This window comes from Neltuma alba, unplaced genomic scaffold (genome assembly GCF_004799145.2).
Source record: "Neltuma alba isolate B1F8T4 unplaced genomic scaffold, ASM479914v2 tig00004169_pilon, whole genome shotgun sequence".
Classification (NCBI taxonomy): Eukaryota; Viridiplantae; Streptophyta; class Magnoliopsida; order Fabales; family Fabaceae; genus Neltuma; species Neltuma alba.
In genome coordinates this window covers 1-16,500 of record NW_021633591.1, presented here as the reverse complement: position 1 = coordinate 16,500, position 16,500 = coordinate 1, and the positions used below count along the sequence as shown (strand labels likewise).

General features: G+C 34.8%; 1 protein-coding gene and 2 pseudogenes across 1 annotated transcript; all 3 read right to left on the bottom strand.

Moving 5' to 3' along the window:
• Positions 1-1,878: 1,878 nt before the first annotated feature.
• Positions 1,879-3,117, bottom strand: LOC114743889 (caffeic acid 3-O-methyltransferase 1-like; annotated as a pseudogene).
• Positions 3,118-5,092: 1,975 nt separating this feature from the next.
• LOC114743885 (anthranilate N-methyltransferase-like) lies at positions 5,093-11,088 on the bottom strand (annotated as a pseudogene).
• A 2,610-nt stretch (positions 11,089-13,698) lies between these two features.
• Positions 13,699-16,487, bottom strand: LOC114743890 (protein DMR6-LIKE OXYGENASE 2-like; the record flags this gene model as incomplete). Its single annotated transcript, XM_028932092.1, is given in 6 exon segments — positions 13,699-14,068; positions 14,735-14,826; positions 14,829-15,055; positions 16,102-16,225; positions 16,228-16,348; positions 16,467-16,487. Coding segments are annotated over 6 exon segments (831 nt in total), but the record flags the coding sequence as incomplete, so codon positions are not given.
• Positions 16,488-16,500: the final 13 nt, after the last annotated feature.

The window sequence follows — 16,500 nt, the reverse complement described above, 5'->3', positions numbered from 1 at the left end:
ATTTTTAATTTTTGTTTTTAAAAACACTTAACTAAAAACAAATTACTCAACAAGTTTTTTTATTTTTAAAAATAAAAAACTGTTTTGACAACAAGAAATCAAACAAAACACTAATTTTTTTTCCGGAGTCAAAGCAAAATCAGAAGTAATCTGTGTGCCGCAAAAAAAGAGTATTAACGGCACAAATGTAAAAAATTTTAATTTTTAAAAGCTCCGTATGAAATTATTTGACCAAGTAAATTTTTTTTGCCCACTTTCTTACCAAATAAAAATTACTTGTCCCTAACCGTGCATTTTCTCAAAGAACCAGTCATATGAGAAAGAAATTCTACAATAACCTGTCAGAGTTATCCCTAGTTTTGTTATTTGAAGATTTAGCCATGCTCCAAACTCATATAAACGATCTCTCCATTTATGAGGAGGAAGGTCATCAAAAGTATCTTTTGTTAATTATTTATCATATTGCTCACATCACTAACCACGTAAATCAATAGAGATATTTGTCAAACTGGGATTAAAATCCATCAACCACGAAGAACTGGGTCATACATATGCGGATGAAATTAAAGGGATCGGAGCTACAACTGGGCAATTAAATTAAAAATTTAAAATTTAAAACATGATTTAATCATTTAATCAGCATTAACCAAGTCGAGGCAAGTCTCCTTGGCAAGGCCTCTGTTCCAGAACTGGCGGTAATATTCACCATAGGCGAAGTTCCGGTACAGCGCAGGGCAATGAGTGTCTATGAGGTCGGGTGCTGGACCAATCACAGCGTCCGGTGAAAGGGCAATAGAACTGAAAATAAATGTAACTTTCTTCTCATTTCCACCATTATCTCGTACAGTATTCAGGGGTGGGAAAAACAACAAATTTATGGCGCCTCATTTAGGTAGGTAGTACACGAAAGGAGGTGGTCACGAGTTCGAACCTTAAAGAAGACACATTTAAGGTGAAAATATTTGGACGATGACATGGCGGGGAGGAGTGATGTGGCAATGACGTGGAGGTGGCTAGTGATGATGTGACAGCCGGTGACGATGACGTGGCGGCCGGCGGTGATGATGTGGCGTTGGTAAAACCAATTCTTCTTAGAGATTACTTTCAGTGGCGACAAATTGTCGCCGCCGAAAGTGTTTTCAGTGGCGACAAATGTTGCCGCTGAAACTTCTAAAAATCACCACTGATCGCCATTGAAAGTTTTCAGCCACGGCTGCTACGGCAACGACTTTTTAGCAGCGACTTTTATAAAAGTCGCTGCTGAAAATCAATTCTTTTGTAGTGAATATTCTCTCCCATCTATTTGTTATCTGCAGGCACAACTCATGAGGAGATCGCATCTATTTCTATAGATACACTTTGGGATTCATTCAATTCATTCAGAATTACATTTCTTAAAAAACCTATTTAGTTAGATCTCACCTCAAGGATGATTTTAGGTGTTACAGTCTTGAAGCCTCTTTTAGCGGTCTATATGAATTTTAGGTATTACGGAGTTAAGTAATATACAGCCACTGTCATCATTGAAAAGAAATATATGTCGTTACGGAATGTATGTTGTGATGAGAGAGGAAGAATTGTAGGGTAACCATACCATAATTCCATATCCGATATATATTCTTCCACTTCTTCATAATGACGCTGTTGGATTACAGAACGCAAATGAAATTATCATATTTAGTTATAAAATGCATAATAATACTCTCAGAAAATAGAAACATCTATTTGAAGAATTCCATAATCCTATAGTTACGAACAAAACATTCATATCTAATGCCATTAAACCCTGCTGCCGTCGCCAATTCCATGAACACTTGCTCACTTCTCTCTCTGCCACCTGGGTGATGAGTCAGCTTTCAGAGAGTTCCCAATTCAGTGTGCGATGACATACCAGGATAAGGAGGAGCGTGCTGGATGACATGAGGCAGGTCGAAATTGATTCCTTGAATGTGAGGATATTTATTAGTGATCAAGCTTAGAGTAACCCCAAGACCTCCACCAACGTCGACGAGTCGGGTGATGTCCTCGAAACCTCGGTAGGATTCAAGAATTTTGGTCACAACTAAGGTGGTCTGATTCACCATTGCCTTGTTGAAGACATCATTAAACCTTGAATCCAATCTCAGATACTCGAAAACATGTGAGCCGTGCACCCTATTGAAAGCCACACCTCCTTCACATATTGCATCCTTCAATTCTCGCCTAAAATTTCCGTACTTGTCAAGTTTACAGTAATAGCTTTTATATATATATATATATATATATATAGATATATTAAAGTCATAATTAATGAATCCAATATTTAATTACACTCGCTGGCAAAAAACAATTTTCAATTGCACTATTTTTCTTTTCATCTTAAGACAAAGGTCTATATATATTCTTATAATATTATCCCCGATCTTCAATATAAGAGTTAGATAACTAATTCATAAATATTAAAAAAATTAATTATTTGTCAAATATTATCTTCTTTAAAATGCTTTTGTTAATTATTTGTGTTTTTAGAGTGAAAATTTTTTAACACGTGTAATTATCATGAGTAGATCCGAATTGAATCTCTAACTAGTTTTGGTTTTGTGTTTAGGAAAAAAGACATACTAACCAGCTATCAATTAAGACCTTATCTTGATTCAACACAATAAGAGGGCCCAACGACACCCCATCCTCATTTCTCGCGAAGAATTTGGCCACTGGACAGAGGCCATACACTCGTCGAAAACACCCTGGCTCTCGATCCTCGTCGGCAATGACGGAACAGGAAAGAACAGAGTGCGACGCTAGAAGCCGGAGGACACGATCGAGCGCGGAAGGCGCTTCGGGGTTCTTGCAAGAAATCTCCGACGCGATCTCAGCGGCGGAGAGCTGGGCATCGTGACCAGCTCTATGAATGACGTCGAAGACGCCGAGCTCCACCGCTGTTTGCATCGCCATGGAAATCGCAGTGGAGGTCGCGAGCTGCATGGCGTAGGAGAAACTCTCTTCTTCAACGTCATCTATTTTTGGCGATTGGTGGTTGCTCGCCTCGTTGGGAAGAGGCTTGGACTGAGACCGAGATTGTGGTGACTGAGCCATCATGAGTTGATAAGTTGAAGGGAGAAATACGTACGCACGCTTTGATTCAAAAGCTTTATGAGTAGGTAGATTTACAGGGCTCTGAAGAGCCAACAATAATGTTCAGCAAAAGAAAGTGATAATGTGGCCTCCTCGTTCATTTCCCCCACTTTCTTTCTATTCTATCTTCTCCTCTCATCGCTTAATAATTGAAGTATGGGCATGTGGCCGAAAATTAAAGAAGATAGCCCCCTAGAACTAGTCTTCTATTATGGGATTGCTATTATGTTAGGAGTTGATTATAGATATAAGACTTTAATTTATTTAATCTCTATTTATTATTTTTTAAAATTAATTTATTTAACTTATAAATTAATATATAATCCAATCTTATAAATAACAATATTTTAGAAAGATAATCATGTCACAATTGTTAAAATTAAGTAATTTCTTTAACTCTTTTAATCTAATCCGTTTAACTCTGTATATAATTAAATAACTAAAACCATACTCACCGCATATCTCTAATTATAAAACTCAATTATCTAGTATGTGTGTGTGTGTGTGTGTGTATATATATATCAAAGAAAGTAATTGATGTCCAAAAATTTATTCTTTTTTATTGTCTATCTAAACTTTAAAGGCTTTTAGGGAAAAATAATTAATTATTTTTAAAACAGTGTAAAGAGTTTTGCAGGAGATATGAAATCTCCTTTAAACTTGTGTGTCTTATCACTGGGGAGAAATTAAAGGCAGCATATATTTTTATTGTTGATCAGGATATAAAGCTATGATAGAGACTGAACAGGATGGTTGTGGCATTCGGATCAGATGGCACAAAATTCCAAAACCCCACCAAGCTTTTTGCTACTTTAACTTTCCCTATTCCCTTCATTTTCTTTTTTCTTTGCTCGGTGAGATTAATATCCTATTTAATTAATGATTGTAAGCAATTCAGTTGAGAGGTAGTAAGCTTGAGAGACCAGTTTAAGGCGATATAGGGGTGAGCTGTGTATGCAGTTTAAAATTTTTTAGCGACTCTCCCAATATACTGAGAGATTGGTGTAAGCCTTCATCTTAATGGACACACACACATGTATATATTTAATGGAGCCCCCCCCCCCCCCCCCAAAGAAAAGAAAACCCACCCCACCCGAAGTGTCTCCCCACTCTCTCACTCATGTGGATGGTTAGGCCCTCCCCTCCTTAACGATCATTAAATTTTACTTTTCTCATTGTTTTTCAGAAAGTGTTTCACGGCAAGGGCGGAAAGAGAGGAGTATACTGTGTCTATGTTTACTATGAAACTGTTCCACAAGTATTTTCATTTGATTCTGGTTTCCCACTGGCTTATCTATAAGCTTACTGTTCATCCTCTCACATATTGTGGCTCAAAATGTCGTAATCAGTTGGTCTCTATCGCTTGGGCTTCGTGTACTGGGCTTGAGGATGACATACCTTTTGTCCATTTTAGTTTGCATTTAATGAGTTGGGCTCTATCGTGCACGTGTTTGAAAATGACCTTCTTGTGCGGTCTCCGTTCCAATTTCACTGTCGCAATTAAAATCCCATCTCTTTCCTTTTTTTTTCTTTTGTTTTTGTCGAGGTAATGATTTAAAAATCAGTTAGTCAGATTAAAATCAACTTAAGATCAAACCAATCATATTAAAATAATATAATTTAATTAAAAATAACAAAATACAAGAGTATTTATAATCATTAATAACAAAATATAGTGAAATATAATAATAGTTTGATTGTAATAATAACAAAATAAAATAGGATCGATAATTTTGATTTTTACGATTTATTAATAACTAAAATTAATAATCATTACACCAAAATCATCATTAAAATTTATTTAAATTTATAGTGACTAAAATATTAGGAGTTGAATGAGAAAAAATAAAACCAATAGCAACATAATCATCGAAACCGGTTCATATTGGTTTCTACATGTTTTCACTAGTTCATCCCAATTTGAATGGTTCGATATCGGTTCGATAATAATGTCTAAGAAGAATTGGCTTCACCAATGTCACGTCATTGTTGCAGGTGCCACATCATCATCACCGGTTGCCATGTCATCACCGCCAGCCGCTACATCATCACCGTCGACCACCACGTCGTCATCATCATCGGTGGCTACATCATCATCGTTGACCGCGACATCATCACTAGCTACCTCCACGTCATTGCCACATCACTCGTCCTCGCCACGTCATCGTCCAAATATTTTCACCTTAAATGTGTCTTCTTCAAGGTTCGAACTCGTGACTGCCTCCTTTCGTGTTCAGTCTTCTTGCCGCTGAGCCAGATTAAATTTGTTTATTAATATTGTAAAATAAAATATATTATTATATTACACTTTTAGCGGTGACAAAAAAAATTGCCGCTGAAAGTCTTAATTTCAGCAGCGAACTTTTAGCGGCGACAAAAAAAGTCACCGCTGAAGGACTACTTTCAGCGGCGACAAAAAAAGTCGCCACTGAAGGTCTACTTTCAGTGACGACACTTTTATCGCTGCTGAAAGTCTTAGTTTCAGTAGCGAACTTTCAGCGGCGACACTTTTGTCGCCACTGAAAGTCTTAGTTTCAGTAGTGAACTTTCAGTGGTGATATTTTTATCGCCGTTGAATTTTGTTGCAGCCGAAAGTCGCCACCTAAAATCTGTTTTTTTGTAGTGGTATCTATGTTTACCATGAAATTGTTCCCCCCAAGTATTTTCATTTGATTTTGGATTCCCATTGCCTATCCATACGGTCACTGTTCATCCTCTCAAATTATTGTTCACAATGTCGTAATCGAGTCTCTAACGATCGTTTATTTCGTATTTAGGAAAAAAGACATTAACAGCTATCAATTAAGACCTTATCTTGAATCAACGCAATAAAAGTGCCCAACGACACTCCATCGTCATTTCTAGCGAAGAATTTGGCCACCGGACAGAGGCCATACACTCGTCGGAAAGACCCGGGCCCTCGATCCTCATCGGCCATGACGGAACAGGAAAGAACAGAGTGCGACGCTAGAAGCCGGAGGACACGGTCAAGCGCGGAAGGCGCTTCGGAGTTCTTGCAAGAAAGCTCCGTGACCATCTCAGAGGCGGAGAGCTGGGCGTCGTGACCAGCTCTATGAATGACGTCGACGACGCCGAGCTCCACCGCTGTTCGCATCGCCATGGAAATTGCAGTGGAGGTCGGGAGCTGCATGGGGTACGAGAAACTCTCTTCTTCAATGGCATCTATTTTTGAGGATCGGTGCTTGCTCGCTTCGCAGTGAAGAGGCCTGGACTGAGACTAAGATTGTGGTGACTGAGGCATAATGAGTTGATAAGTTGAAGGGAGAAATATTTATGCTTTGATTCAACAGCTTTATGAATCGGCAGATTTATAGGGTTCTGAAGAACGAATAATAATGTTTGACAAAAGAAAGGGATCATGTGGCCTCTTCATTTTGAAAAGAAAATGAATTGGCATTTCGGTTCGCCTAATCATTTCCCGCTTTCTTTCTATTCTACTAGCTCGGATACTTAATATAAGAGTTTATTTAACTTTCTATATAGTCTTAAATATAAGATCATAATACACTTTATCTCTCACATTTATCTTTTTTTTTCTAAGGTAATTCTTGTAATAATAATAATTCTAGTTCATACACTTGATTAGTATGAATATTTTAGTAAAAATAACATTTATTTATAATAAATAACTAACTTAACTAATATTATTAACCTATTTAAATTTGTCAACTAGCTCTAATATTAAGGAATAAAAATAGTATCTTTTTCTCTCATCTTTTAATAATTTATCGATTGAAATATGGGCACATGGCCGAAAATAAAAGTAGATAGCCCACTAGGCCACTAGTCCTATATTAAGGGATGGTTCTTTTTTTTTTTTCTTTTCTTTTAAAGTTAGTTCTAAATATAAGATTTTATTTTATTTTATTATTTATTTATTATTATTTTAAAATAATTTTTTGGCTCATAAGCTAATATATAATCTAATTTTACATATAATAGTATTTTAGAGAGATAATCATGTCGCAATTGTTATAATTAAGCCTTTTTTTAATTTTCTTAATCTACCGTATATTAATTAACCTTGTACAAAATTAAATGAGCAAAACTATACTTACCCCATATCTCTGATTATAAAACTCAATTATCTAGTATGTATATATATCAAAAAAGAATCAATTGATGTCTAAAATTTATTCTTTCTTATTGTCTATTTAAACTATAAAGGCGTTTCAGGAAAATTATTTAATTATTTTTAAGACTTTGTAAAGAGTTCTGTAGGAGACATGAAATCTCCTTTAAAATTGTCTTACGCAAGGGAGAAATTCAAGGCAGCATATACTTTTACTACTCAACATATAAAGCAACGATAGAGATTGACCCAGATGGTTTGTGGCATTCTGATCAGATGGCACAAAATTCCAAACCCCATCCGCCGGGGGGGCTTTTTGCTACTTTTAGTTTCCCTCTTCCCTTCATTTCTTTTCTTTGTTCGGTGAGATTAATATCCTAATTAATTAATGATTGAAAGCAAATCAGTTGAGAGGCAGTAAGATAACAAATATATTTGTGAAGGCCATACTTGAGAGAGCAACTAATTAGATAACAGAGGGTTAAACTGTGAATGCAGTTTAAAATTTTTTAACGACTCTCTCAATATATATATATATATATATATATTGAGAGAGTGATGTAAGTCTTCATCTTCATCTATATATATATATATAATAACAGAACCATTTTTATGTAGCAGTTGAATTCATAATTTTTTTTTTACCTAACTCCTCTTGTATGAACGAATGGCCACTCCTATAAAGCATTGATATATATACTATATCGTGTTTTTAATATGAGAATTAGTTTGACTTTTAATTTGGTTCTAAATATAAAACCTCAATTCATTTTGTCTCTCATATTTATTCATTTTTCTCAAGGTAGTTCTTATAGTAGTATACATGTTAAATATTTCATCACATGATAGTTTTAGTTAATACACATGATTAGTGAGTGTATTTTAGAAAAGACAACATCTATTTATTACAAATTAAATAACTAATTTAACAAGTTTTTTTAATCTACTCAAATTACTCAACTAGCTTTTATATTAAAGACTAAAAGTAATACTGCCTTCGATCCTTAATATAAGACCTCATTTTATTTTTATTTTGATCATAAATATAAGATCTTAATCTACTTTGTCTCTTATATTTATGTATTTTTTTTCAAAATAGTCCTTCTAATAACAATAATTCTAGCCAATACACTTGATTAGCAAAGATATTTTAAAAAAAACAATACTTAACTTATTTTTCTAATCTATTCAAATTAATTAACTAGTTCTTATATTTAGGTTAGAACAGAATATATATATATATATATATATTTGATGGAAGCATTCCCCCAACCCCCATCCCAAATGCCTCCCCACTCCCTTCCTCCCTCATGTGGGCGGTTAGGCCCTCCCTCTTTAACGGTCGTGAAATTGTATTTTTCTCATTGCTTTTCAGAAAGTGTTTTATGGCAAGAGCGGATAGAGAGGAGTGTACCGCATTCTCCCTAACAACACAGCACCATTACGGAACGCAAGCTGAAAATACCATTTTCAATTACGCACCGCTAGAAGTAGACACGCGTTCAATTTAAGTAGCTCACACACATCCATGTGCATCACCCGAATTCTTCATATCTGGAAAGTGTACATAAAAAGTTTTAAATTAATTATTTTTAAATATAAATTACTTTTTTTGAAAAAAATTGTATGAGAGATTATCTTTATTTTAAATTTTATTTCCCACTAAAATAATTATTTAAAAAAAAAAGAATCAAATCTAAATCATCTAAATAGTTTGTGGCTGGTCTATATTTGATGAGTTTGGGGTGCCAAAAACCTCATTCCATCACAAGGCAGATATTGAAGAGTTGTCAGAATACCTTTAAATGAAATGGGAAAGGAAAAATAAGAAATGAGATGAAGTGTCTTTGAAGAACTCCATGTGGAAAACCTCTGGAGCCAGCTGGGTTTTGAGTCATCGCTCTCATAGCACCTGATGAGCTCTCTGCTATAACTATGGAAACACTGCTTCAACCACAACTCATCACTCTAATCATCAAGTATGCACGACAATAATCCACCCAATTATCCTCTTCTTGGGTCTAATTAATATTAAATTTTCTCATAACCAAAATATATAAAACGAAGATAAATCTAAATTAGCAAGAGATTTCACTAACCCATTACCTACTATATATAAACTCCTCCAACCCTTAATATAGGACCTAGTTATTAAGTTGATTTTGGTTCTAAATATAAGATCTATATATTTATCATATTTATTAATTTTTTTATATTACCCTATTGATACTCTATCAACCATAATTAAATAGGAAATATATGATGATATTAAGTAAGATGATTATGGTGTTTTAGGAAAAACATGTCATATTTTTTATAATTAACTAACTTACTAACTTTCTTAATTTAATCAAATTTGTTAAGTAGATATTATATTAAGGATCAGAGGATTATATATATACGCACACTTGAAGAACTCCATAACCCAAAAGTTATCAACAAAGCATTCATATCTAATGCCGTTGAAGCCAGATGAAGCAGCGAAATGCATGAACTGTGCTCTTCCTCTCTCTGCCCCCAGGGCTTTGAGTCATCATAATAAGGAGGTCAAGTTAAGAGATGCTCTTTGTTGCAGCAGAAGTATTTGGTATTGTGGGGAAAACTGCATCCATTACAATCATATTTCATCTTCTGGGATTGCACTATAACAGTTCTTCAACAGCTTCAAGCACTTATCATCGTTCCAATCATGAAGTATCCACTACCATTAATGAATCCATAATATCATTAACCTCTCATCGTTAGGGATAATATAGTTTATTAGCGAGGTGAATTAGTAAATTCTTCAATTCCATATAACTCACCTTCATAAAGATGGCATCCCCTTTAGGCACACGCTTTCAAACATATCTCCCCCCACATGTTCGACTCCTGCAAGATAAAAATTAAAGTTTGATGTTTTAGTACCCCATGAAACTCACATATAACTTGATGAGCTTAATTAAAACATTAAAAGATAAAAAATGGGTCATACTAGAAAGTAAAGCTCCCACACACACACACACACACCAGGATAAGAAGGAGCGCGTTGGATGACATGAGGCAAGTCGAAGTTGATTCCTTGCATATTAGGATACCTAGAAGTGATCAAGCTGAGAGTAACCCCAAGACCAAGCATGTCCATTCAGCTGGATAAGATGAATATAATACAAAAAAAATTAGGAAAAATGACATTGAGGTCCCATGAAAGACAAAATACTACAAAAATGTGCCTTCAAACTTAGTAATTGATCAGAAGTCCCAAAGGGACCTAGCTGTAGTAAAAGAAAACGTCAAAAGTCTATATTGTCCCTGCTAAATCTATGGTTAATTTCATCTAGACTCCGTCCATCTCTTTAACCCCAAGACCAAGCATATACATTCAGCTGGATAAGATGAAACTTTTCTAATATTCAAAACATGGCAAGAGAGGGAAACTGACCGGCTATCTATGAAGACCTTATCTTGAAGCAACGCAATGAAAGGGCCCACCAAAGACCCACCAGTACCAGCATTTCGCAGAAAGAATTTGGCCACCGGTGTCAGGCTATACAACAGCCGGAAACATCTCCGTCCGGAATTTTCTTCATGGACGACGACGGAACAATGAAGCACAGAGTGGGATGCCAGAAGCCGGAGGACAGGGTCCTGTGCAGAAGGAGATTCAGCATTCTTGCAAGGAACTTTCGCCGTGAAGAGCCTTTTGCTAGGACCAGCTCTATGAATGACGTCAAAGACGCCGAGCTCCTATGCAGGACCACGGAAATCGCAGGAGAATTTGCCAGCGGCGTCGCGTAGGAGAAGCTCTCTTTTTCTTGTTGGTCTACTTCTACTGGTTTTTGCTTCACAAGTTCACCTTGGAGAAGCTCGGACGGAGAATGGGATTCATGTGAGAGATCCATTTTGAGTACAAAGATGAAAAAGCACGATAACTAGTGTATTTGGCACTTAGCTAGTTCATTAAGAGGATTCAAGAGTTCTTGTGGCCAAGTCTACAGTGCAAGGAGATTGGAAATTAGTTTCTACCATTGGCGGTAGCTATCGTGAGCTAAAAAAAAAACAGATGAAGAGAAGGATGGATAATGTATGTGGTACGTTTGTGTTTGATTCTGAATCAATAATTGACAGATTTATGGAGATTTGGCCAACCACAAGAGGAAGTTAAGAGTATGTTTGGGTAATTGAAAAGAAGGATTAAGGTGGAATTTGGTTTAATATAATACTACATCCAATCCTAATTATAAGATCTTGTTTATAATTAGAACCGGGGGTAGTATATATGACTGGATTACCAGTATGTGGCTTGATAGTTAATTTTTTTTAAAAAAAATAGAGAACAAATATTGATTGCAAAAATATCCCAGCAGAGCCATAAGTTCTCTAAATATCTGCTCAATGTATTATTCCTGAACTAAACCCAAAATGAGAGAGACCCAATATATCCAAATGCTGCAAGTTGCTAATTGAAGATACTGATCAATATAATGTGTTATCTGGATCAAGTTGAGGTGGGCTGCTACGGCAAACCTTCCGTTGACGATATGTGTGAGTGCGTGGAAGGGAGGCCATTGTAAAAGGATTAGGTGGGCCTTAGTTCCCCTGAGAAGATTATTAAAGTGTGTTTGATGAGGCGTTAATTGGAAAAGAAATATTAATAGATGCATATATATGTATATTAATATTAAAAGGATGGCATGCTTGTTTGTGAAATGTTAATTATGAATGAGAGCCATGGTTAGCACAAGATACAGTGATGCTGTATTCCACATTTCAAACTATATATAAGCCCTCGCGCATGAATCAAACCCTTCCACATTGTCGTTGCTTCTAGGTTCTTCCTGGAAACTTGAAACGCCGCGTCGTTTGCGGAGGGGTTAGCACGCACCTTCACCTCTTTTGGACGTTACGATAGAGTGTTAGAAAGCCTTCTGGATCTTCTTTGTTATTATTACTACTATCATCACCTCCTATGCTTAATATAAAAATTAATTAAAAATTAAATGTCATCCTAAGTATAAAACGTTGATCAATTTTGTTTTCTTAATTTGCAATTCATTTTTTAAAGTATCCTTATTAATTACACATATGGAAAAAAATTTCTATTTAAGAGTAATCATGACTAAAAGAAGTAGTTTAAGAAAATTAATTCATATTTATTACAAATAATTAATTTAATTAATTTTTTTAATTTACTCAAATTAATTAGCAGCTGTCACATTAAGAAATGGAGGTAATATTTTATAATTTCTTTTGTATTGGGCATTGGGCTAATGACCCATAAATGAAAGGCTCTCTATTTCATTTTCAATTTTCTTTCTGGTAGTAGCCATCAGCCCATATAGTTTTATGATGGAGCAAAAAAGAAAGCACTATTATAGTTTTTTGTTCCTTCAGAATTTGTTGAATCGGTTGTACTACGACCGATTTATAATTGTGTGCCTTGTTATTGATTTATATAAAAGTTAAAGTATATTTTCTATCTTTGAATTTTATACAAAATTTTAATTTGATCCTTTAATATTAAAAAGTATATTTTTACTCCATTGACCTTAAAACCACTAACAAAAGTTATGATATTGAGATCTTGAATGTTGATAAAATATTTTTAAATACTAACATATTAAATTTAATTTTTAAAATAATCATGATTGTTACCAAAAATCATCATTTACAACCAACAATTTTAGGGTTTAATGATTAAAAATATATTTTGTACAGTCAAAGGACCAAATTCAATCTTTATATAAAGTTAAAAAACTAAATATATGTTTTGGCCTAAAAAACATGTACTTCCAAAAATACAAAAAATAAAGTATTTAACTTAATTTTTGTGGAAAAAGATTAGTTCTTTCCGAGTCAAAGCAAAACCAGAAGTAATCTGTCTGCAGTAGAAAAAGAGTATTGACAGTAGAAATGTAAAATTTCAATTTTTAAAAGCTCCCCATCAAATTATTTTACCAAATAAAAAAAATTTTCGGCACCTTTTTACCAAAAAAAATTACTTGTCTCTAATCATGCATTTTATAATTTTATAATATCTATTAATAAAAGAATCTAAAACAACTCTCTGTTTTATTTTACAGTGACCGTAAATGAAAATAGCCCAAATATTTAATTATCTAGCAATTCTTAATTCCACTTTCTTTTGTTAATTAGTCCTTTGCATAAGCTTTAAATTTAGAAAGATATGTGATACATTTTATAAGATTTAATTTAGGTTTGTCTTTACATTTAATACAATTTCTTTTAATTCCACCTTTAATTATTTATTCTCTTTCCTTTTCATAATCTCTTTTATAATATTTTTCACGCATTTCTTTTATCATTTTTTTAAATTTATTGTGAAGACATATTTTAAAAAAATATTTTTAACATATTTATTACTTTTGATTAATTTTAAATAATTATTTTTTATTCATAAATTAGCTATTTAAAATTTATAATAAAATTAAAGAGAGTAAGAGAGTATTTATCATGTTGCTCACGGATCTAATTACGTGAATCAATAGAGATATTTGTCAAACAGGGAATTAAAATTTATTAACCATGAAGAACTGGGTCAATCATATGCAGATGAAATTAAACGGAGCTATAACTGGGCAATTAAATTAAAAATTAAAAATATGATTTAATGATTCAATCAGCCTTAAAAAGGTCGAGGCAAGTTTCCTTGGCGAGGCCTCTGTTCCAGAACTGGTGGTAGTATTCACCGTAGGTGAAATTCCGGTACTGCGCAGGATGATGAGGGTCTATGAGGTCGGGTGCTGGACCAATCACAGCGTCCGGTGATGGGCAATAGAACGTTGGGATAGACATCCTCTCCTTCGCACAGTTCACCACTGCTCGGTGCAACACACTCTTGTACCTGTCGTTGCTGATCGCCTTCACCACATACCAAAACCAAACCAAACCAAACCAAACCTCGTATCAGCATTTTTTTTTTTTTTGCTTTTTGACTAGATAACATTATGCCATATTACTCGTCAACATTTTGAACATTCAACTTTCAAATATTCATATTAATTTTAAGCCACCGGACAATAAACATATATGATCAAACATTATTTATTGTTTGAGAGCCACCATCAAATGCCTACCTTTGCAGACCAACTTTATAGGCTTGAACTATAATAAAAATAGGCATCAGTACTTATTTTTCTTTCGGTTTCGCACTTTCTAGAAAATATGAAAACCATTCGCCCAAAGGACTAACAAGGAGTGTCTGTCAAAAGAGTAAGAAAGTTAGGTCCATCTTTTATTCCAAGCTATGAAACACAGACACTACCGCACCAAATTGATCATGTATATTTTAAGAACGTTTAATTTGACACGTAAAGTGAAATAAAATTGAAGTTTTGCATCTATAAATGAAAAGAAGGATAAAGATATTAAAATATATACTCAAAACGGCAACAGCTTTCATCCCATTCCTTCTACCCACTATGTACTTAGTTATCATCATCTAATTACCGCAAGGTTAAAAGACCAAAACGGAGAAGTAAAAAATAAAAAAGAAGAGAAAGTGAAACTGCGAGTGGAGGGAGGTACCTGAACCTGGTCGCCGATATTGACAGTGAAGGTGTTGGGAATAGGATTAACGGCGAGCCACTTGCCGTCCCTGAGGACCTGTAATCCGGGACGTCGTCTTGCAGGAGAAGCGTAACGGCGTTGGGGTCAGCATGGGCGGGCAGCCCGTAGGTCAGCTCCGGCTCTGGACACGGCGGATAGTAGTTTATCGCCATGTGTTGCCCGTGCTGCCCTAACGCCTTGTTTATGTAATCATTCTCTAACCCCAGGCTCTCTGATATCGCCTCCAGCAATCTCAGCGATAACTCCCTCATTTTTCTGCAGTACTCACCCACATCTTCTCTGCTTCCCAAAACAAACCCAAAAAAAAAAAAAAAAAAGTGAGATCGATCCATATTTGATCTCCATGGGACTCAACTCCTTTTTCTAGAATTAACGTGCTTAGTTTGACAGTCGTGTAGAAACCCCCAACTGAGTAAAGGGTTGGTTGGATTTGCCATTGGATCCTTTAGATGAGATAAGTATATAAGGAGGGCTTTATCTTTATTTATGTAAAAATACTTATAAGAACTTATCACAAGTAGATCCAAGCAAGTCCTAAATAATAATTAATGGATTTTTATGTATTTTGTAACTGAGTATTCCTTTGGTTCTTATTATAAAACATCAACTAAAAAAGTATTTTTGATACCTTTTATAAGGCATTTGTTTAATTTCAATTGACATTAAATATTATAAACTCCTGGTTACTAAAAAGTCTTAATGACAACTGAGTATTAATGCTTAGTCTTTTTTTTTCTCTATTGGAAGCAAGGCATGTTGGGCACTAAATATGGATATCGGGTATTAATACTTAGTCCTTTTTTTAAGACATTTTTGCTTAGTTTCAATGAGCATTAAATATGTTTTTATCTTACTGTTTTTATTGGTATTTATGAATTAGATAAAAAATTGACTTATAATAAGGAGGACCAGGAGGAGAGTAACTGACTTTAAGTGGTCCCACAAACCCTCGTTTGTTTTCGGAACTAGTTTCGGTGCATCTGATCTGGACCGTTTATGTCTCATTTTGATGGTCCAGATTTGATTTCTTTTAATTAATTATTTCTAAATGAAAAAACTATTTTTTTGAAAGAATGATAGTTAAAAAATTGTCTCTCTATTTTAATTCTATACATATTAAAATAATCATTTTAAATAAATAAAAATAAAAAGAAAAATCAAATATAGACCATCAAAATGAGATACAAACGGTTTAGATCTGATGAACTTAAAGTGCTCATCAAAGTGATGATGAGCACCGAAACTCGTTCTGTTTCTTTTCTCCCTTCGGGAATTCTCTGAATCATCAAGCCTGTTTAATTGATTTCATATGTATCAAAATGTACCTGAATGATGGAGGGTTGGTGGGCCATTCATGGATGTAGTCCCCAAGAGGATGACAGAATAGCCTCAAGAAGTCTCTCCAGTTTGCAACTTTCTCGGTTTTGACATTGAAACTGGTGGACAGCTCGTCGTCTTTGTTGCATCGTCGGAGTAGCTCTTCATCCTCTCACTCTCCGGTAGACGGAAGAACTCCCTAGACACATTCACCATCTTCTCGACCACTTCCTCTGGAACTCCGTGGTTCACAACCTTCACCAGAACCACAGAAATTAATTATTACTGATCGAAAGTTACTTGAATAAACTCTTCCGTTATATCAGCATGCATAAACGTCATATGGAGTTACTTTTTTCCCTCTGAATTGTACCTGAAAGAAGCCGTAGTTTCGGCAGGCGTCATCG